Source organism: Euphorbia lathyris, chromosome 9 (assembly GCF_963576675.1).
Source record: "Euphorbia lathyris chromosome 9, ddEupLath1.1, whole genome shotgun sequence".
Lineage (NCBI taxonomy): Eukaryota > Viridiplantae > Streptophyta > Magnoliopsida > Malpighiales > Euphorbiaceae > Euphorbia > Euphorbia lathyris.
In genome coordinates this window covers 45,797,342-45,818,892 of record NC_088918.1, presented here as the reverse complement: position 1 = coordinate 45,818,892, position 21,551 = coordinate 45,797,342, and the positions used below count along the sequence as shown (strand labels likewise).

Genomic DNA, 21,551 nt, shown 5'->3' with positions numbered 1-21,551 from the left:
AAGGGAAAGGAGGAGTAGAAGATTAATAATGGATATTAACTTGCTAGAGCTATCAATTAAGTGAATAAATATGTTGCTAACAAAGAAGAGATTAGAAGCAATATGAACTTATGAAACAGAAAAAGAAACAGGGAATCAATCAGTTCAATTATTCCGCATTCACTAAGTTGAATAAGATGAAACCATTTTTCTTGAGAGATGCTTTGAATAACGTAGTCAAAATAAAGTACCCAAGCGCGGGATGAGCCTTTAGGGATTCGACTTTCAGGTGCGGGACTTCCTGTTGATGCAAGGTGATGCGATGGAATCTTCTTTTACTGTTCACGATTCCAATCTTCGTTCATCAGCTGCGAGAGAGTAGTGGCATCTGTTGATTTTGGATGGAGACTGAAAAAGAAAAGGAGCAGGAGCTCTCCAAATCGATTCCGCTAAAGTTCTTTCCAAAAATCCACAAATCTCTTTGGGTGAAAAAAATCTGATATTTTTCCTGTGCTAGATCTCGAGAAGAGAAAAAAAAAATCCAGAAATCTTCATTATCTTTTTATTACCGATAACCTGATGATGCTTCTTACACCATTGCAGAACAGACAAGGTTGAAGACGAAGAACAGACTTGTGCACGAGAGGTGTGAAAGAAAGAGGGGGAAGTGAGGTGTCTGTTGCCAATTGGGTAAGTTTTGATATTTTAAAAATATAATAAAATATAAAAATATAAAATAAATGAAATGGCAAAATTGCCCTTCATATTTTTTGACTGACTGCCACCTCATCTTTTTTGTGTATTTTGACCCTGTTTGCCAACGGAATCAACCTCAATGTACCAATTTGCAAACTTTTAAACTACATAATCTACGTTTGAAAATGACCCAAACCACAAGATTTATTTTTGTACTTTTCCCAATTTTATATATATATATATGAAAATTAATTACTATGGATAGTTAGTTTTGTAACAACTTTAGTGCTTTACAGTGAATTTGCAAAACATCTAGACTAAGTAGTCTAATATTCACAAACTCATGACAAATAAATTATTTTCCCTAATAAATAATAACCCACAATCCGAAATATTCTACTTTCATTGCCACAATCATTTTAAAATTAAGGACTGTTTCTATCTGAAACATCAAACTCTGAAGCTATTATTAGATACACAGGGAACATGAAAAATAAAATTAAAATTATAGCGATTTACATATCTGGTTTTCTATATATTCCGATCATTCAAGTATTTAGAAAAGCTTCGTTCTTGTTTCCTTGTCCCGCTACCTATGTAAGCACTTTATGAAGCCATGATTCAGGACTTCATTCTTAGTCATCCTTACATTCTCTACCAGCAAAATCTCTTTCACTTTCCTGCTCCACTTTGGACAATACCAGTTCCCATGGCCCACTTTTTGTGCCCAACCTGGAAAAGTTGTAAGCATTTGACTAAACTGAATAGCAGTCAAGCTCGGTTCCTAACACTTGTATTATGCTGCATTTGGCACAGTATTTTCTATGCAAAAACAAGCAAACGGGTTGGCAGATCCATGGCTACACTGAGCAACTACTTGACGACAGCATCCAAGACAGGGCCCAGACATGTAACAACAAAATAAATACTCTTTGGTTCCTAACAGACCCAGAAATTTTTGATGGACCCAACGGTTGACAAGATTTTCATATAAATAAACTGGTACAAAGTCGGAATATAAGTGTAGTTCAGTTCACCTGAGATGTAACTTGCTCCAAGCAAAATACATCACATATTATTTAGTATGCAGTGGTAAAAAAAAAAAAAAACCTGCTTTATATTGCAACTCTAATTCTCAGAACCTCAAAAACAGGCACTGCTGTTTCTCTCACTATTAAGTCATCACACGTTTTGGTCCACTGAAAATAGGCAGTAATTTGGATACCACAGACTTGTTAAACTATGATGAAAGTATAGAACAGAGTTTGCCTTGTTGAAATGGAAAAAATTTCTTTTAGTGAGTGCATCTGGACTATGAGACATTTGAAGCATACCACTGTTTAGTAGATAATAGTCAGATTATATTGTCACAACAACAACAATTATATTCATTAGATTAATAGGCTTCTAGACAGAACCAAAAATCTTACCTCCATATGCCAGCAATCACCCGCAAAGTCATAAAAAGAAATAATCCTGCCCACACTCCAGCAAGACCATACACAGGAGCCTCCACAATTATAAATAAAGAAGAGACGAATCCTACTAGTACCTATGAATTACAAGAAGAAAATAAACACCTGAGAGAGGGAAGAGAATTTCCCGACAGACTTATGATAAACAAGAATAAAAACAAACCATGGAGTAGGCTGCATATCCAAAGTCTGAAACGCCATAGTAGAGCCCATCAAGAACAAATGCAAGAGCATTCATTGGTTGAGACCCAGCAACAAACTGCAAAATATCATCCGAGATACCAACGTTATAGATAGTAAAAGAAAGTCGAAGCAGAGAGGTATCCAGGCCCAGGAAAATAAAATCTGCTCAATTGTCAATTTATACCGTTTTGATAGTATCAGAGCCTTGATTCCCTAAACCCCATAAGTGGGGATCAAATAAAGCAGCAAGAAATCAATTAAAATGGCCAAGAACAAATGGTAATAAGGTTTGTTTGCTAGACAAATATAGGTAATATATGTAGCATGAGATGGTGGCTGAAGAAGAACCATTCCATAGTAGTACAAATAAGTGTCGTGATTAAATAATCAAGAACTTTATTGTTGATCCACCTCTAATTATTAAGTTCCTGAATCCACCAAATACCTTATTAAATTAAATATTGTTCAAGTGATCTTTTTAGAGAAACACTGACAGCAAGAAATGCCAAGTATTGCCAAGTAGTAGTCACCATGTAGCAAAAGGAAAATAAAAATAAAGGATCAAAAGTCATAGTTCCGTATTCATTGGCATAACATGTTAGAAAGAAATAATTAATAGGGCTGCCACTAAGAGATAGAACTGAAGCCCTTCCATTTATCACCAGCCAACCCCATTTATCCCTTGTCAGAAGATTTCCATTACAATATACCATATAGGATTAGGAACCACAAATAAGGTTGGAATATCCTCTGCTCTGTAGCCTGATATTGAAATACATCAAATGAAAGGAGACTTTTATCTCTTGCCTGGCCACCATGCAGTGCAGGAATCAAACATAAAAAGATGGAATTCTCATTAACTTTAAAGCAATGCAAGAACGAGTAACCCTAATGCACCAAAATATTAACCAAGCTTCTTAAAAAGCACAAGAAGAAAAATGTAGATGATAGATCATATGTTTTCACCATACTTGACATGTCATGACCTAGTGACAAAAGTAGGGCCTTCAGTTTTATCGAAGAGCTCTAAGACATCCATCACAGCAGTAAACAATATTTTTTCAGCAAGGTTAATATATGTTGACTAAGCAATCTTTTCCCCAGCATATATTGCTGGTTTACTTTTTTTATTTTTATTTTTTTTTTACTTGTAGCAAAATAAGAAGGGTAACACCCAAGATGCATGTAACCTCCCAAGTACAAATGGCTCAACTACTAATATTTCTAAAAATCTATAAGAAAAAAAAAAAAACTATCCTGGCATTTTGTCATGAAATTCCACTCTGAATACAGCATATACAGTTCGAGCAAAAAAAAAACATTTACAGCAATAGTTCCTCACCAAAATACCAGACCATGCAATCTCCAAGACTTCTGAATCTGTACTGAACAAGCTACAAAATGCACCATATCCAACGGATAATATTACACCCAAAGCAAAGCCAGTTACTAAACCAATCTGCTTGACAATCAAGTGATAGCATAAAGGAATCAGCCAAGTCCACATTAACAGATTAAAACTCTAACCCAATCAGAAAATGCAGAGTGTTGTAGACCTGTAATACTCTGTACATCACTTGACGAGCTTCTTCATATTTACCTCGAGAGTAACCACTGGCCAGAAGAGTCTGGAATATAATACTTTAGTAAGAATGACGTTATAGATAAAAACTTTTAGCCATTGTCTCAAGCATACTTCTCAAATCAATATAAAATATGGAAGCAGCTCAAGTATTTTCCAGACCTAACACTTGCACTATTTTCATCTTTGCCTGACCCCCTATATCTTCCACTATGTTGTAATTTGTTTACCTTGAATCCAATCTAAACCTAATCTTGGAGCAATTACCAAGTCTACTAGAGATTGTTACAGTTTGTTGACTCCTTGGTAGTCAAAACTGCAAATATAATCTCTTATTGTTTCTCAACTATCAGGCGCTAAGGCATTTACTAAAGACTCTCACTCACAACAAGAGCACTCAACCAACATACTCTTAGGGTTGCAAACTAATTTCCAAATTTTCACAAGCATGATATGATGTCATTACTCTGAATTAAGCAAACAACCGTCTAACAAAGAGCATTTTGCTTCAAAATTTTGGATTCCTTTGTAAATCAGGCTGCAACTTCCGTTTGAATCGTCAAGATGTAAAACACATTAAGGAATTATAATAATACATCCTCAGAACTGTCACACTCGGAAACTTTGTGATTGAGAAAGGCCTAATCCATTGGCAGGAATACCCTGGAAAGGGGTGAGCTATAAGGAAAACCAGTATGATGAGGTGGCTGGCAGCAGAGTTAGTTATTTGGGAGGATGAGCTGGAGGGTATGATGAGAAATAGGTTGCGTATAGGTAAGAGTTGGTTGAGGGGTTTTAGGAATTGACTATTTTGTTAACTTTCTGTTTGTCTGTCATGAGCAGATGCTCTGCCATTTGGTAGAAGGGATTAGGTCTTAGCTCAATTCATTTATCTTGTTTGTTTTCTATATTTCATCTTTCTACCTCATCATCAATGAATATCAGTATTTCCATTTCTGTGTGTGCGTTAGTGTGACTAGTGTTGCTAATCTATTTGGGAAATTATATTTCAATTTTCTATTACTTTGATCGAGCATTATATTATAGCCTGTAAGCTGTTATGGCTGTTACTTCTGTTATGGCTGTTACTTTTGTTAATAGCCATATCCCTAAGGCCCAAACAGCTCTCCCGCTGTTTGATGAAACTATAAATAAAGTGCTGAAATTAATGACATAAATGTTTTTTTAAAATACAAAAATTAATTTATGAAATTTTTCTGACAAATCATAAAATAACTATATTTAAAGATCATATAAATCATTTTTATACAAAAATCTAGAATATTATTATTGGAATGTTCAACTTGAAATTTTAAGTGGTTATTTGACTTAATTTAACTTTTTAAATTGTGTTATCACACAAGTTAAAAGCTATAAGCACTTAATATATTAATTTTAAGTAATTTTTTAAGTTCTCAAGAAAAAAATGTACACACTTGCCTGACCAGCAAGAGCTAAAGCATCATTCAGCAAAGACACAGCTAACCATATTTGCATGCAAATTTGATGGCCAGCCATAGGTATAGGTCCCTCTCTTGCTGCAATGGATGTGGCTAGTGTCATTGTTAAAAGCACTGCTATTGTCCTGCCAATAAGGAGACCGCCTGCGAATTCACAAGTCCAACATAAGTTACCAAGTTGATTGAGAAACCTCAGTAACATAAATCATGATTCCAAGCACAGAATGATTGAATGTTCATCATTATAATAAAGACCCTTGAAAAGAAAACTTAATCACGGACATGACCTTAGGATTGAAAGCAAGATACCCAGGTTTTGAAAAACATCCTCAACCAGGGTAAAGGGGATCAATAAATAATACTGTTCACAAGGAAGCATAAACAAGCCAAGTTGACCCCATCATAATCAACATGTTCCAACTTATTTTATAAGAGCTTAAGATTCCAAGTTGTACTTACGCAGCTTCGTTCCATGACCTCATCACAGGCCTAAGCACTTGACTGGCCTCCAAAATTGACCAGGTCTGAAGATATATATTATCCGTAAAATCCAGCAAAAACCACTGAGAGCCCCATAATTATTATGGACTGGTTGGATAATTTACTCAGAGATTGGCCCATTTCTTTTTTCCGTCATTATGGATGAATTAACGAGTTCACTTCAAGACGGGATACCATAGTGCATGTTGTTTGCAGATGATATTGTGTTGGTGGATGAGACGAAAGAAAGCGTGGAGAGGAAGTTGGAACTATGGAGACAAGCTTTGGAAACTAGAGGCTTTAAGTTGAGCCGAAGTAAGACAAAATATTTGGAATGTAAGTTTAATGGCGACAGAAGTAGGGAGGAAGGGACAATCCCCTGGATGGGAGGGTTGTCCAGGGCTCGGATTGCTTCCGTTATTTAGGGTCTATGACCTCATCACAGGCCTAAGCACTTGACTGGCCTCCAAAATTGACCAGGTCTGAAGATATATATTATCCGTAAAATCCAGCAAAAACCACTGAGAGCCCCATAATTATTATGGACTGGTTGGATAATTTACTCAGAGATTGGCCCATTTCTTTTTTCCGTCATTATGGATGAATTAACGAGTTCACTTCAAGACGGGATACCATGGTGCATGTTGTTTGCAGATGATATTGTGTTGGTGGATGAGACGAAAGAAAGCGTGGAGAGGAAGTTGGAACTATGGAGACAAGCTTTGGAAACTAGAGGCTTTAAGTTGAGCCGAAGTAAGACAAAATATTTGGAATGTAAGTTTAATGGCGACAGAAGTAGGGAGGAAGGGACAATCCCCTGGATGGGAGGGTTGTCCAGGGCTCGGATTGCTTCCGTTATTTAGGGTCTATTATTCAAACGGATGGAGAAGTGGATAGAGATGTTGCTCATAGGATTAAATCTGGTTGGTCGAAGTGGAAGAGTGCTACGGGTTTCCTTCGCGACCCCGGCATGCCTAATAAATTGAAGAGAAAATTCTACCGCACGGCCATTAGACCTGCATTGTTATATGGTACGGAGTGTTGGGCAGTGAAACACTGTCATATGTTGCGATGGATGTGTGGTCATATGAGAAATGATTGGGTGAGTGATGAAATAATTAGGACAAAAGTAAGGGTTACACCTATTGAGAATAAAATGAGGGAAAACCGACTAAGATGGTTTGGCCATGTAAGACAAAGAGCGCTTCATGCGCCGGTTAGAAGGATTGAAGAGTGACAAAGGGATGCAATGGTGAGGGGTAGGGGAAGGCCTAAGCAAACTTGGAAGAGGGTGATTAAGAGTGATATGAGTTTATTGGGGATTGAGGAAAATATGGCAGTGGATAGGACGGAGTGGAGGGAGAGAATTTATGTCGCTGACACGACTTGATTTCACGGTTTCGTACGACGGTTCATGTTAGCCGACCTCGAATCATTTTGAGACTAAGATTTTGTTGTTGTTGTCGTATACATATATGTATGTACATATATATATATGTATATATATACACACACACAAACATATATATATATACATAGGCCTAATACATCCCCAGCCCCCCCAAATTGTCCAAAAGCTGCAACAGATCCCTGAACTTCAAAACGTTACAACTAACCCCCTCAACTTGCTTATTTGGAACAAATAACCCCTCAAATGCCACGTGGCAGCATGTAATTGGCAGCGTGTGATATTAGGGGTTAGTTGTAACATTTTGAAGTTCCAATCACGCGCTGACACGTGGCATTTGAGGAGTTATTTGTTCCAAATAAGCAAGTTGAGGGGTTAGTTGTAACGTTTGGAAGTTTAGAGGTCATTTGCACTTTTTGGACAACTTAGGGGGCCTAGGGATGTATTATGCCATATATATACATATATATAGCTTCAACACATTTCAAAAGTGTCAGTCCTGGATTGGGCTTAGATAGGCAATGTAGCTTAATCACAGTCCCACCTATGGCTGGATCAGGTAACGAAAAGCATAAAAAAATTCATTTATAATAGATTCAAAAACAAAGGCTTAGTATTCTCAACTTTTCAAATAAAGGAAGGGCGTGTCCTCATTGTATGGAGAAGGAAGCTCCTACCACATACTTGAGGTGATAAAGTTACATATTCTTTTGTTTTTTTTTTTTTTTATCCTTTCTTCTAGTATTTTCTGTTTAAACATGCCATTTCAAAAATCTCATAGTTTACTAAAAAGCCAAATTTTCACTAAATCTATTATTTTTCAGACCAAGTTTGAGAAAAAAAAAAAAAAAATTGGGAAATATATTGGCTTATCCATCAACTTATATGAAACTTTAGCTAAGCAAACATAAGTAGTATATTAAGGTGAGGGCATTTATATTCATTTGTTTAATAAACAAGTGTAAAACATTTGTGCAAGAGTTATTTGAGTGAGCAAAAACAAGCTTGTTAATCACCCATTCACTAAATGAACTTATTTACTTAAAATCAAGAGCAGATCAGAGAGATATCAGAAGTGTAAATTCTGCAGTCTACTGAAAAAGTGTCAAATACCATTTGATTTTATCTCCATTTGACTAAAGAATGATGTTACGACTATTAAGGGGAAATCATAAGGAATTATTTAGCTATTAATTAGGAGTTAATTGTCTTATTATTTGCTTGTTATTGATTATTTAGTGGTTATTTCCTATTAGGAGTTTGTTACATAATAGCTGTAAAATAGCACATCTGTGTGCTACTGTAACTACTGCCACGTCAACATAGCTTTTCCCTATTTAGTCTCTTCCTTAGGAACGTACTAATTATTAGATGAAAATTAATGAAATCTTGCTTTCTCTTTCCTTCTTCCTCTCTTCTCTAAACACTGCAATTCTCTTCTTCTAATCTCTGCGATTCTCTTCTTCTAATCTCTTTTCTTCTCTTTTCTTCTATTCTTCTCTTCCCTAATTCAATTCTGCCCTAATTACTACTACCAGAAATTCCTAATCGTTACATTGGTATCAGAGACCGTCTTTCCTCCAGCCAGGGAAGATTTTGAACAGCAAATGGAACAGTACCGCAGGGAGACGCGCGAGCGGCAGCAAAGGTTTGACAGACAATGGGAACTTTTTCGCAAGAAGCAACAAGAAAATTATGAACAAATCTGCAAATCCTTCTCAAACTTGATTCAATCTATTCAAGAATTTCGAGGTGTTTCAGATCCTTCTTCAGTTGCACCATAAGTGTTTGATGAAAAGTCTGAGCAGAAATTGGAGCTAGCAGACTTCAAAATTGCAAGGAAAAACTATAGAGATTGTTGAGCAGCTGCAACAACAGAAGCAGACAGCTAATATGGAGGTTCTTGAGCTTCAAACGGAGAAGGTAAACCCAGAAAATACGACTCTTATTTCATTAACATGTTGAAACCTGAAAATCAGTTTGAATCAAGTCCATACCCCTTCATAGATCTTTTTAAGCAAGCTAACTTTCAGGATATCCCTCTAAATGATGTGATTGAGGCTCCTAAGCCCAATCCTACGTTTAGATCTCCCCTTGCTCCAAAGCAATGGCCCCAAACTAACCATTACTACACTAAAATCTCTGCTGAAATCGGCCCAACACTTGCAACAACTCAGAAACCTAACCCGACCTTTAGATCTCCCATAACCACTCCACTTTGGACCCAAAACACTCCAAACAAATTGAAAATTCTACCTGAAACTAATCTACCTCCGCTGGTCCAACAGAAAAACCTTGGCTGTTCTGCAAAGAAGCTATACATAGTAAACATGGAGGAAGAAGGGAAGGAAGTCGCGGTGATACATAAATTGGAGGAGGAAATATGTACAACTGGCATTCTAAGTACAATTGACAAAAGAATTCCTTCACCTCCGTGAGCTGCTGCAATACCATTGAGAGCATTAGTAATTGGTAGTTACTATAATCTATATCATGGTGTTATTGTGTATTACGGGGCCATGGATAGGAGCACAAAAAATATGACTCTTATTTCATTAACATGTTGAAACCTGAAAATCAGTTTGAATCAAGTCCATACCCCTTCATAGATCTTTTTAAGCAAGCTAACTTTCAGGATATACCTCTAAATGATGTGATTGAGGCTCCTAAGCCCAATCCTACGTTTAGATCTCCCCTTGCTCCAAAGCAATGGCCCCAAACTAACCATTACTACACTAAAATCTCTGCTGAAATCAGCACAACACTAGCAACAAATCAGAAACCTAACCCGACCTTCAGATCTCCCATAACCACTCCACTTTGGACCCAAAACACCCCAAACAAATTGAAAATTCTACCTGAAACTAATCTACCTCCGCTGGTCCAACAGAAAAACCTTGGTTGTTCTGCAAAGAAGCTATACATAGTAAACATGGAGGAAGAAGGGAAGGAAGTCGCGGTGATACATAAATTGGAGGAGGAAATATGTACAACTAGCATTCTAAGTACAATTGACAAAAGAATTCCTTCACCTCCGTGAGCTGCTGCAATACCATTGAGAGCATTAGTAATTGGTAGTTACTATAATCTATATCATGGTGTTATTGTGTATTACGGGGCCATGGATAGGAGCACAAAAAACACATAAATAATTTTATGGCGAGGGAATTAAAGAATAAAGTTGCGAATGAAGCCAATATGACTTTCTTCATTTATCATGGAGGCACTCGGAGAAAAAACCCTATTGAATTGGCAAATTTTGATGTAGCACTGGTAGCATATACTATAGCAACTAAGGAAGTTCCAAAACAACAAATAGTAGATAAGGAGAAGTATGGATTATCTTATGGATTTTCAATTAACAATAAGATGGAGTGATAGCAAGAAGAAAGGTCAAGAGGGAATAGATGTTTTCTCAATTGATTATGATAGTGGTCTATTTGCTAGGGTGGCCTGGTTTAGGAAGATTCTAGATGAAAACCAGGGTGAATATGATGCAATTGGTGCTGATTTTCAACCTCTCCATGTGGTGGGCTTTTGTGCTCTTGAGCAAATGTTGTCACCAAGAACTGACTATGTTCCTATCACTTGTTACAATAGAGTGATACTCCTGCTCAATGGACTTAGTGCTACTCCTGTAATGGAGCTGATGATTACAGTTGGAAAAGCAGTCCTTCAATTACATTGGGAGCACGAACTAGTTGTTGATAGTCTATGCTGGTCACTCGTGCCTTCCCTTGACATGGAAGGATTTCCCATTTTCATATTGAATGCAGAGATAGCAATTTTGAAATGTTTGGATGCTCCATCAAAGGCTGCATTCCGGCTTACGTCAATTAATGGTAATCGCCCACCTGCGGAGAAGCACTGCCATCTACTCAATCAACAAAGGCTGATGAGCAACAATGTGAAAGGAAGCAGGCGCAAGAATAATTCAAGGGCTCAACAGATTGAACATGGATATGTGGGGATTCAAGTTGCTCCTAGTTTTCATGACACTCATATATATGTTAGAGAGACAAGCTCACTACTGCATATTACAAAGACCACAAGGGCAGCAGGGGTTGAATTAATAGTTGTTGGAGTTCAAATTTTCCCAGTTGACCGAAAGGCGCGGTTCAAGCATTTGAAGAGACTGACTGACAAGATCCGAAAGTGTGCTGTAATCTTTAAATTTTCTCGCAAAGGAGCAACTATGCAAGAGCTATTGAGTCTTTCTCTTTGTGTTGATAGCGATGATGAGAAAAAGGGAAGTGCTAGGGGTTGCAAATTGAGCTCCTCATCCAATGGAAGTGCAAACACTGATGATGGCTTGGGAAAAGCGGGTATAAAATAGGTGTTGAATGCACTACAATTGTTTTGCTGAAAATGTTGAGCAACACTTAAGCTAAGTTTAGGGACGAAGCAATCTCAATAGCTGACAATTTCCAAGACCGAGAGAAGGAAACCATTCTGGTTGTGGTTCATGTAGTATTGGAGCCTAATGTGACAACAATGGGCAATCCTGGGAAGTTCCAGTGTGTGTGGCAAGTTCGGTTCACTGCTTTTATACATTCTTGGGGACAAGAATGCTCCGAAGGGAAGGGTATTGTCACGACTATTAAGGGAAATCATAGGGAATTATTTAGCTATTAATTAGGAGTTAATTGCTTTATTATTTGCTTGTTTAGTTGTTATTTCCTATTAGGAGTTTGTTACACAATAGCGGTAAAATAGCACATTTGTGTGCTGTGGTAACTGCTGTCACGTCAACATAGCTTTTCCCTATTTAGTCTCTTGTGTAGGAACGTGTCGATTATTAGATGAAAATTAATGAAATCTTGCTTTCTCTTTCCTTCTTCCTCTCTTCTCTAAGCTCTGCGATTCCCTTCTTCTAATCTCTGTTCTTCTCTTTTCTTTCTCTTTTCTTCTATCCTTCTCTTCCCTAATTCAATTCTGCCCTAATTACTACTACCAGAAATTCCTAATAGTTACATAATATAATTAAATAAAATTCAGGTAATCCTCGCCAACTTAGTAAAACATTCCCTTTTTAATGATGGTCAGACAGATAATATATCTGTGATAGGCTTATAATGTTTTTAACAACTTGGTGGACTAACTTGTGAAACTTATGGAACAGAAGACTCCAGTCATCCACAGTACTTTGTACCTTAGTATCCTAATATTTTCCTGCCAAACTTGAGTGGACACTAAGTGAGATGACTAAGAAATTTCCAGAAATTTAACATTAAATAATCTCTGAGGATAGTGATGTCATTAATCCGAACAAGAATATATTGAAAATAGACAATTGGGGAGAAATACAACTTCATTACAATCACATTTTAACTTTATCAATTTGTTCATTTTTATATCCATTTCATATTACCTATGCAATTTCGGTAATTTTTTCTCAAATTTTCCCTTATTTACACTGAGAGTGGTTTAGTAGTAAGCAACGCAATCCTATAATTAAGCCATGATAATTAAGAAGAAAGAGTATTTTGGCATGGAAAGTAGAGATTTAGGAGAGAAATATCAAGGGTAAATAGTCTTTTAAATAACGTAATTAATATTTTCTTTGTCTGGATGAAAACCTTAAACGACATAAAGAAAGAAGGGTAACATAATTATACTCCCAATCAGCAAGACCTTAAGAGAAACTCTGTGACTTTTCCACCTACTGCCTTTCTACTTTAAATACCTATTCTCTCAGGATCTATTACATAAAAACAATAATAAAATAAGATTTTTAGTGTGAGTTCTAAAATATTTTCTTGTGCAATTTACTCAGCAGCCAATTGAGCTTCTAATAGTTTCTAATTGACAGTTTTTCCAATAACATCTGACCAATTATTGGACCTTTATATGTTGTTGTTTGTTGGAAATTATATGTAGCATACACTGTATATTTTCCTACTTTGGAAAGGCTGTATTTTTGTATTTGGTTTTTGAGGAATATGCACATGTACTTAGGAATGCATAGTTCTCCCACCCTAAATAGGATTTGTGTCTAGTATAAATTATGATGCATGAAAGGCAATTAGTTCCGCCATTTCTGGACATGGACAAGCAGGAGAGAAAACCCTGACAGCCATTCATTTCTAAAAACCCAAGCCTAGACATCACTTACCTGCAACTCATGGCGACAAAAAGTGAAGCTAGAATTACTGGCTAGAATTACTGACAGCCAAAATGTCTCAAACTGTGACCGTCAATGAAAGTATGAAACTTTATCACCATTCGATCAAATGGAATGGTGCTAAGTATCTGCTTGTTCCAAACTTTTAGAGATGCATACTGTTGGTAGAAAGGAGAAACCAATATTATCAAGAAAAAGAATTGCACTGACACAAGGTGATCATAGCTATGATGAATGCAAGGCTGAATATGCACTGCCCGTGCCGATCTTGACTCATTACTTCCATGATTGACAATTTGATGACACTTTTTACAGTGTCAAAGAGTGGGGCAAGTTTGGGTTTGGGATGTAACCAATGTGGTCAATCTCTAGCAGACTACTATTATCAATTAAATTCAATTCATGGAACTAAATTATCAAATGCCTTTATTTCAAAAATAAAAAACAAATTACCAAAAGCCTAAATATATGGAATTTGAAAGGAATTGCTGAGGATACAATTTATATTTTTCTTACAGGTCTTCATCACAATTGGATCAAGTTAGTAGTTTCTGCTAGTTATTAAAAGAGAACCTCTATCTTGGCTTCTATTTCCATGTGAATATTAAAATTTTCATCCTTGTTAGTGCATCATTAGCATCAAACTACATATAGATTTGATGTTTATTGTTGGAAAAGGCACACAACTATCAAGAGTGGTAGCAGCTTAAACCAAGCTAACTAGAAAATTAATCTGGTTGGATTGCTCTCACTGAAACCTCTACATCTCCCGCTGCTCATGTATCTCAGGTATGTTCCCAAAAAGGAATATCCTTTTAGGCTACTTCTAAAACTTGGATTATATGACTAGTATTCCTCTACATGCAACTCTCTAAAACCTCCTGCAATTAAATCTACTAGAACTACTTCACTTTTTCCTACATCTGGTATCCTATCTGTTTTACTTGCACTCAGAAACGAATTTTTTTACTAAAAATCGTTATGGCTAAGGCTTAAGAGTTCTAACTTATATTTGGGTATTAAAGTCTCTGGGTCCCATCCAAGCATGGTCATTCTCCTGTCCCAATTGCAAGCAAATTTATGCACAATCCAAGAGATTGATATTATGAAATATGTAGTAAATCATAATTTAGTTCATCTAAAGTGTTTATCCATGAAAAAGTAATATATTCTATAAGGACACTTAGATGTTGTGCGTTATACAAATTCTGATTTTTTCTAGAACCGAAGTGTATTAAGTCTCCTACAGGATGCTTGTCATTTGTTGAGGAGTGAGAAAACAAAATGTTGTATCAGTGTAATGTAGAAACTTAGAAGCATACACACTATCTAAAACTTTTCTTTAACTATTGGTCTTAAGAGATGACATTTTTTGCAACAACATGAAATTTATTACAAGAGCTAATAGCATTTACCAAAAAAAGCTAATAATATAGTACAACCCGACAGAAGCAAGCATGTGGACCTTGAGAGTAAGCGTATTAGAGACAATCTGAAATCTGGTATATAAAGGTACCTCAAATATGCGTAGAAGTTGGTTTTAAAAACTCGACAGAAAAACTTACCAGAACTTAGATAACGAAAAAATCTTCTCGCATCAATGTTTGGAGAGATCAATGAGACTTTATCATTCAATTCCCACAGAAGAATACAAGCAATAAGATATCTGTAGAAGTATAAACACAAGTCAACTCTTGAATAGAAAGAGCAACGCCAAATTCCTGTAATAGAGAACTACTAATCTACTATGCATGACGAGCACTGAAATATTTAAGATTACCACATAAATGACATACTCAGAAATCACAGTTGCAATTGCAGCACCTCCTATGCCAAAATCGAAACCAAATATCAATATTGGATCCAATATTGCATTGAGGATGTTGCCAGCACCTGATAATCCAGAAATCAATGTTACATTATGGCTTGGCTGACAACAAAATACTTACAAGCATACCGTGGACCTTTTCCCATGCAAAATGTAGCATATAACTTTTCTAACACAATGGTATTAATTAAATAATTGAAGCAATCAAGAAATATACTCTTCTCGTTCTTTTAAAATAAATACAGAGAAAACAGTTGTATTTATGTGTTAACTCAAAAACTTGTTACAGAATTTCATAATAACAACCTTTTCTCTAGAGTACTTAAAATGAATCCAAAAGAATTTCATAAAAACTTGTTAACTCAGGAAGTCATCATCCGCGTTACCTGAAGGCATAGTCGGGAAAGATGGTGTGGACAAAAGAATGGTGTATTTTCTGAAACAAAATAGTGCCCTAATAATGGATAGTAACAATCGTACCCTTTCTGAAATCAAGAGTATCCCAAGAAGATGCACTTAAGCGATTTGCGATCAAGTTTTGATATTTGAGGACACATATCTTGAACTAAACAAGTATACCCAAAGATTCAAGGTGCAAGCGAAAACAAAGACGGTGAAGAAAAGAAAATAGAATACGAGATCTGACCCTTAAGAATAGCGCAAGGCAAACAATTGATGAGATAGGAAAAACTTTAGGAACTTGCATGTGAAACATTATCGCTCGGGTGACTTCTAACAAATGTCGATTCTTACGTCCAGCCACACCATTTTGATGAAGTGTAACAATACAAGATGTCTGATGGATAATATCATGCGTTAAAGATAAGACTAGAATGTGCTAGATAAGTATTTTTTGGCATTATCACTTCTCACAATGCGAATATTTTTATTAAATAGAGTTTTAATTTCAGGACACAAATTTAACGATACTTTAAAGAATAAACCCATGTTACTCACGAAAAATTATCCACAAAAGTCACAAAATAACAATAACCAAGTTTAGACTCGATAAGAGGACTCCACACATCAGTGTGTACTAAATCAAAAGCAGACTCAACACGTTTATTTATTCTAGGGGAATACGGTACTCTGTGATGTTTAGCAAACTGACAAACTTCACATTCCAAAGTAGAACAATTTTTGCAAGGAAGGGAAGGGACGGATGACCAAACTGACAACGAAGTTGTAGCTGAGAAGAGCTTGTGCATGCAATCAATCTTGGCACCGCTTCAAAGGAGTCGAGAACATACAAGCCATTTCCCTCTACCAATAGTCTGTCTCTTCCTAAGATCCTAAAAGAGGCAATAAGTGGGAAAGAAAACAACATAACAATTAAGGGTTTTGGTGAGTTGGCTAACAAATAATAGATTAAAGGGAAATTGAGATAAACAAAGAACGAAGGATAAAGAAATTATGGAGGTTGGATGAGTTGTTCCATATCCATTTACCAGGTTGTAGCTCTATTACAACTAAAGTAACAAATGGTAGATTGGCAGAAGTATGAAAAGAAGAAAGAATGCATGTGGTGTCAGTCATATGATCCGTACAGGCGAGAGACGGTCACCTCTTGTAGGTAAGGCCATAGTTGTCAAATCGAGATTCGACTCGTTAATCGAAATCCACATTTTGTGAATCGAGACTCGTGAACCGTATCGAATCGTAAGATTCAGTTCAAATTCATAATATTATAAAAAATAAAATATTTACCATGTTGAACTCAAAATATTATCAAATATCAGTCTAGAATTACAATTTTAATGTCAAAAAATCATATCAACCAAGTACTTAAAATTCAAATCTAATGCAAATGCAATCCTAATAAAACTAATTCACAAATCAAACTATGTTTAATAACTTAGAGAGATGGAGAGTTTGAGTTTCTCACTCTATTTCTTGACCTTGTTGCCAACTTTATAATGATAGGATGGAACTATTTTGAGAGAGAATGAGTTTAGTAGTTAATGTTGTTTAAGTTTTTTTATGAACGATGATGAAGATCAGACTCGAAATAGAGCTTAATCGAATCGAATCGTATGATTCAGATCGCGAATCGTAAGATTTTGTTATGATTTAGATTTACCCTATGGATTCCGGTCGAAATAGAGCTGAATCGAATCGAATGGGGCATTTTCTGGTTAAAAAAAAAAGAAATTATTTTAGGTCTTGCTTTTCCTGTTCTTCTTTTCTTCTTTCGTCTCCAATTTTTCTAGGATTGTACAGTTATGCTACCCAAGTTTTTGGGATTTTCTTGACTCTGCCTCTTCTATTTTTACTCTTCTCTTGGTCTTTTGCTATTCTGCTCTCTGTTTTGGGATGTACATGCACTGTTGTTGTTATGCTTTCCACTTTTGAGTTATTTAATTTTAATTTGATAAATCAGTAATTTGCAAAGTTAGAAATTCAGTTTTTAAACTTAGTTTACCTTGCAAGAATTGACCTAAAGAACCTTATTAGATGCTTATTAAATGAATAAAGGATTAGTTCTTGGATCCTAGGTTTTCCTGGGATGTACATGTACCGTTGTTGTTATGCTTTCCGCTTTTGACTTATTTAATTTTAATCTGATAATCAGTAATTTGAAAAGGTTAGAAATTCAATTTTTAAACTTAGTTTACCTTGCAACATGACCTAAAGAACATCATTAGATGAATAAAGGATTAGTGCTTGAATAAAGAACCTTTCCACTCTTAAAATGTTGTAGTTTGATATGCTGCTAATTATTAGATGGATAAAGGATGATGTTTGATATTATGTTATTTGGATTTAGTTTTATTTTGGGATTTGGATGATGATGTTGATATTATGTTATTAGGATTTTATTATTAGACTATTAGTTTTATTTTGTTTACAACTTTAGAAGTTAAACTACTCAATTTGAGCAATACTTTTATTTTCTTTGTTTTTCTAATTTGTTTGTCGTCTCATGTGCAAGAGGCAGTCGCCTTACCTCGAGGCAATATTTTGCCCTTATTGCCTTGACTCGCCTTTTACCTTTAAAAACTATGAACAAATGGACAACAATCAATAATGAATATAAAGACGGTTTCACAGGTGGATAAATGTATTATGTAAAAATACTAGTCAAAGAACAGATAAGTTATTTTTCCACATTGAGCCCTTGATCATTAATTCTGTTATGGATTTGGCCCTTATTTAACTTTTCTGTTGAGTTTGAGCGGCATGCATCGTTAGGGCGATTCCGTCTATTGATATGGACAAATAAAAATAAGAGTTTATTGATTAGGATAGATAGAGAGTAAAAAGTAAAAAGAAAATGCAGCATTAGAATCAACAAATCGATCTTCCAAGCTCGATCTTCTACTCTCTCCCATTTCGCGATTTTCAACATTCGAATCGCCAAATCGATCTTCTCCCCTAATACCAAAATCCATTTCTAGCAAGTTCTTCCAAACTCGATTTATAGCTTGAAAGAATCTAGTGGAAATCGATTTCTGTAATTTCTTTTTACTGTTTACTTTCTCTCCCCTAGTCAAGAAAGTTAACTTTTTCTTTATTTACACTGAAGTGAAAAATGTCCACGTCAACAAGCCGAATACCTCAAAAGATCATGTTGCCCAAGCTCAACGGAAAAGTTAAATAAGGGTTGGATCCATAACAGGATCAAGGACGCAATGTGGAAAAATAATTGATTAGGAACTTGATCCTTAAAACAGTGGGCTTAATTATGTTTCTTTTTTTTTTCTTAAATACTAATCATAAAGATACAAAGAAAGAAAAAAATTGGGGATATACTTGCCAATGGCATATAGAGGTGTCTTTGTATCTTTAAATCCTCGAAAAGCGCCTTGTGCAGCAAGTGCAATCACAATAGGTGGAGCGCCAAATGCCCTCCAAGATAGAAAGTTCTCAGCTGGCACTCGTATTGGTGAATCCTACAAAGTAGCAAATTTTCAATTCTTTGTCAGCCTAGAAGTTTTCAGATGATTCAGAATCATAGTTCACGGTGAAAACATTAAAATGCGAGATGCAAAGATACATTAAAAAATTCAGAATGTAAAGAACACATGCTTAATGTTAATGAAAAGGCAGTGACGGGATCCATGGTCAATAAGAGATGCAGTTAGTCTCAGAAAAAACCTGTAATAATGATTGATATATAAATTTGTTCTTCTCAGAAAAAACAGAAACGGTAAAGGAAAAAAACATAGGCATTCTCAATCTGTATGAAAACTTGACCAATTTATATAACCACATTTAATGAAAACTTGAAACAGTATCATAACTGACCAATTTATATAACCAGAAATAAAATACATCAGAAAAAACATAAAATAATAAACAATATTATCATAAATGATAAGGAATAAATTGACACAGAACTGTAAACATTCTCAATCAATTCAAAAAGATGACAATTGGTTTTGTAAATTAAGAGTGGTTAAGAAAAAGGTTTTAATAGTAACTTCTTAGTTGATAATTCTTAGAAATGTGCAATGATCAATAAAATGTCAAGTCAAAAAGAAGGTTACACCCAAGCAAAGCAAGAGAAATTGAGAAAGCTCTCATCCTCTCTTGCATATCCAATATATTCATAAAAACAAACAGAAAAGGACGTAACTTTGACATACAGCAGGTATACCCATGATAGTCATCAAAGAACCCGAACCAAAAAGAAGTGCAATAGCTTCAGCAATGCCAACACCAGCAGCAAGGGCTAAAGAAGTCGATACAGCTGGAAGATATGTCTTGCCCCCACGCTGACTGTCAAAATCTGCATAGCAAAAACAAACTCATTAAGTAACTATCACCCTGTTCTGAATAAAATTTGCACCAATTTAGAACCATAAGCAATATATTACCATCACCAATTTGAGTAGAACCACTGTCTTCGCCTTTTCTAACCAATGCCTGATCTTCAACCACAAATGATGTTGTAACATTAAGTAAAGGTACGCTAAATAACTTTGAAACCAAGTTGAACACGGAAACAGAAACCCCAACGGCTGCCAATTCAACTGGTCCTACAAGTGACAACAAATCATTTCATGGAGGACATAATATATATAGAATTCTAATTAATCTACTCAATGACGTCTGAGAGATTCAACTGTAGCTTAATTACCTATATGACCAACAAAAGCCGTATCGACTAGTGACACGATGGGGTCAGCAGCAAGAGCCAAGGCAGCAGGCAAAGCAATTGACAATATCTCCACACCGATCTCATCAACCTTAAACCCATCTCTGCAAGAGACAGAAAATACTTCAATGCCCTCAAAATTCGAAGGCCAGGCTATCAACCCACCCATGAACGATCAACAATTATCAGAAAGATGCACCTTAAACGGCCGATAAGATGAGGAAACGAATCAGAAGTAGATGATGTTGGCTTAGGCAAATTGACTTGTTCACTAAAAATTGAAGATTTTGATTGCGTTGGCGAACTTTCAAGAGAAGTGGCGGAGGTGGAGGTTGTAGTGGTGGTCTCTTCAGATGATGAGTCGGGAGAGGCGGCGCGTAAGCAAATCGAAGAATTGGAATTATTAGTGAGAATGTGGGTTTTAAGCAATGGATTGGAATGGAAAGAGTGGAAGTACAGAAGATTGTGGGATAGAGCAGTTGCCATTCTCAGAGACTGGTTATGGAGGGGGTTTCAGAAATTTAAGTTTCCGTTGCACGGAGCAGCTGCCCAAAATATCCACGGGAGTGGACAGCCAATAGACGAACTTTCTTTCTTTGTTTTCTTTTCATCTTTATTCAGTAAAGTGAGCAAAAACCGAACCGAAAATAAAAATCCGAAAAACTGAATCAAACCAAACTAATTTATTTTTGGTTCGGTTTTTAATATTTGAGGAGTGGAATAGGTTCACTTAAGTTATGGTTAAATAATTGGAAGAGTCACTCATATTATTTAATCACTAGATAAAAGTTAGAATTAATATAAATTGAAATTGGGATAAACGTTATGTTTACTTTGTTTTTGACAAAGTAAATCTTACTTTGTGTTGGTTATTAATATGGTTAATAACTTAACTATCTAGGAAGCATATTCAGATATGATCGATTACAAGGATACACCTAATCAAAGTAGACGTAATTTGTTGAGTAAACTTATCGAGATGGGATCCTAGCTCGCTAGAATATTTGTGAAATCTTCCAAATTGATGTTGAGAGTCATTAATTTGAATAAAATAGTGGGAGCAGTTTTTACATTAAAGCCCTAATACTATGTCATTTTCCCTTTCACATGATACAAGATACATGACAGACATTTGTTTTCATATCGTCTAAATTTTTTTCGTGACATTATTTTAACATTCTGTCATCTGAAGGCTTAATTAAAAACGCGCTCGATTCACATGTGACGTTACGATG

The 21,551-nt window shown here is 35.7% G+C and overlaps 1 protein-coding gene across 3 annotated transcripts; it reads right to left on the bottom strand.

The window, feature by feature from the left end:
- Positions 1–1,057: 1,057 nt before the first annotated feature.
- On the bottom strand, positions 1,058–20,888 carry LOC136205538 (protein DETOXIFICATION 44, chloroplastic). Of its 3 annotated transcripts, none has more exons than XM_065996178.1 (13): positions 20,516–20,888; positions 20,299–20,420; positions 20,036–20,197; positions 19,805–19,947; positions 18,973–19,108; positions 15,184–15,280; positions 14,953–15,053; positions 5,356–5,519; positions 3,890–3,961; positions 3,676–3,792; positions 2,314–2,409; positions 2,106–2,227; positions 1,058–1,407 (listed from the first exon to the last, which is right to left on the bottom strand). In XM_065996178.1, the coding sequence occupies exons 1-13, from the start codon at positions 20,800–20,802 to the stop codon at positions 1,311–1,313; spliced, it is 1,716 nt and encodes a 571-aa protein (XP_065852250.1). In that variant the 5' UTR covers positions 20,803–20,888; the 3' UTR covers positions 1,058–1,310. The 3 variants fall into 3 exon arrangements, with proteins under 3 accessions (XP_065852250.1, XP_065852251.1, XP_065852252.1); XM_065996179.1 differs by having other exon boundaries at positions 20,036–20,191; XM_065996180.1 differs by lacking the exons at positions 3,676–3,792; positions 3,890–3,961.
- Positions 20,889–21,551: the final 663 nt, after the last annotated feature.